Source organism: Buceros rhinoceros, unplaced genomic scaffold (genome assembly GCF_000710305.1).
Source record: "Buceros rhinoceros silvestris isolate BGI_N320 unplaced genomic scaffold, ASM71030v1 scaffold37533, whole genome shotgun sequence".
Classification (NCBI taxonomy): Eukaryota; Metazoa; Chordata; class Aves; order Bucerotiformes; family Bucerotidae; genus Buceros; species Buceros rhinoceros.
Genome location: NW_010403661.1, coordinates 1 through 426, shown reverse-complemented (window position 1 = coordinate 426; position 426 = coordinate 1). Strand labels below are relative to the sequence as shown.

General features: G+C 59.2%; 1 protein-coding gene across 1 annotated transcript in view; it reads right to left on the bottom strand.

Annotated features, from left to right (window-relative positions):
- The window catches only part of LOC104490768 (zinc finger protein 3-like), a 522-nt gene extending 318 nt beyond the window's left edge, over positions 1-204 (bottom strand). Inside the window, 1 exon segment of the mRNA XM_010133099.1 lies at positions 4-204. Coding sequence (XP_010131401.1) covers positions 4-204 — 201 coding nt within the window.
- Between the last annotated feature and the right edge of the window lie 222 nt (positions 205-426).

The following is a 426-nucleotide window of genomic DNA, read 5'->3' as shown; positions in this document are numbered from 1 at the left end:
TGTTAAGGTCTTCTCCCCGGTGTGGATCAGGTGGTGCTGGAGGAGCTTTGTGCTCCACCCAAACCTCTTGCCACAGTCGTTGCGGATGAAGGGTCGGGTGCTGGGATGGGAGCACCGGTGCTTCACCAGCTCTGAGCCAGGCAAGAAGCTCTGCCTGCACTTGGGGCACTGATTTGGCTGCTTGGGTGGCACAGAGACTGCCATTGTTGCTTCATCCTCCTCCTATTCCTCCTCCTCCTCATTCTCTGTCTCCTCTTTGCCATCCTCCTCCTCCCACTCCTCCTCATCCTTGAAGCTGTACTTTGGCTGCACAAACCTGTTCTCTGGGGCTCTCTCCTCCTCCTCAGGGCTCTGTCTGGCAGCATCTGGGGGCTTCTGGGAGGCCATGCTGGGGTGGGATCCTCTCTGGGCCCTTGGTGGGGCCCT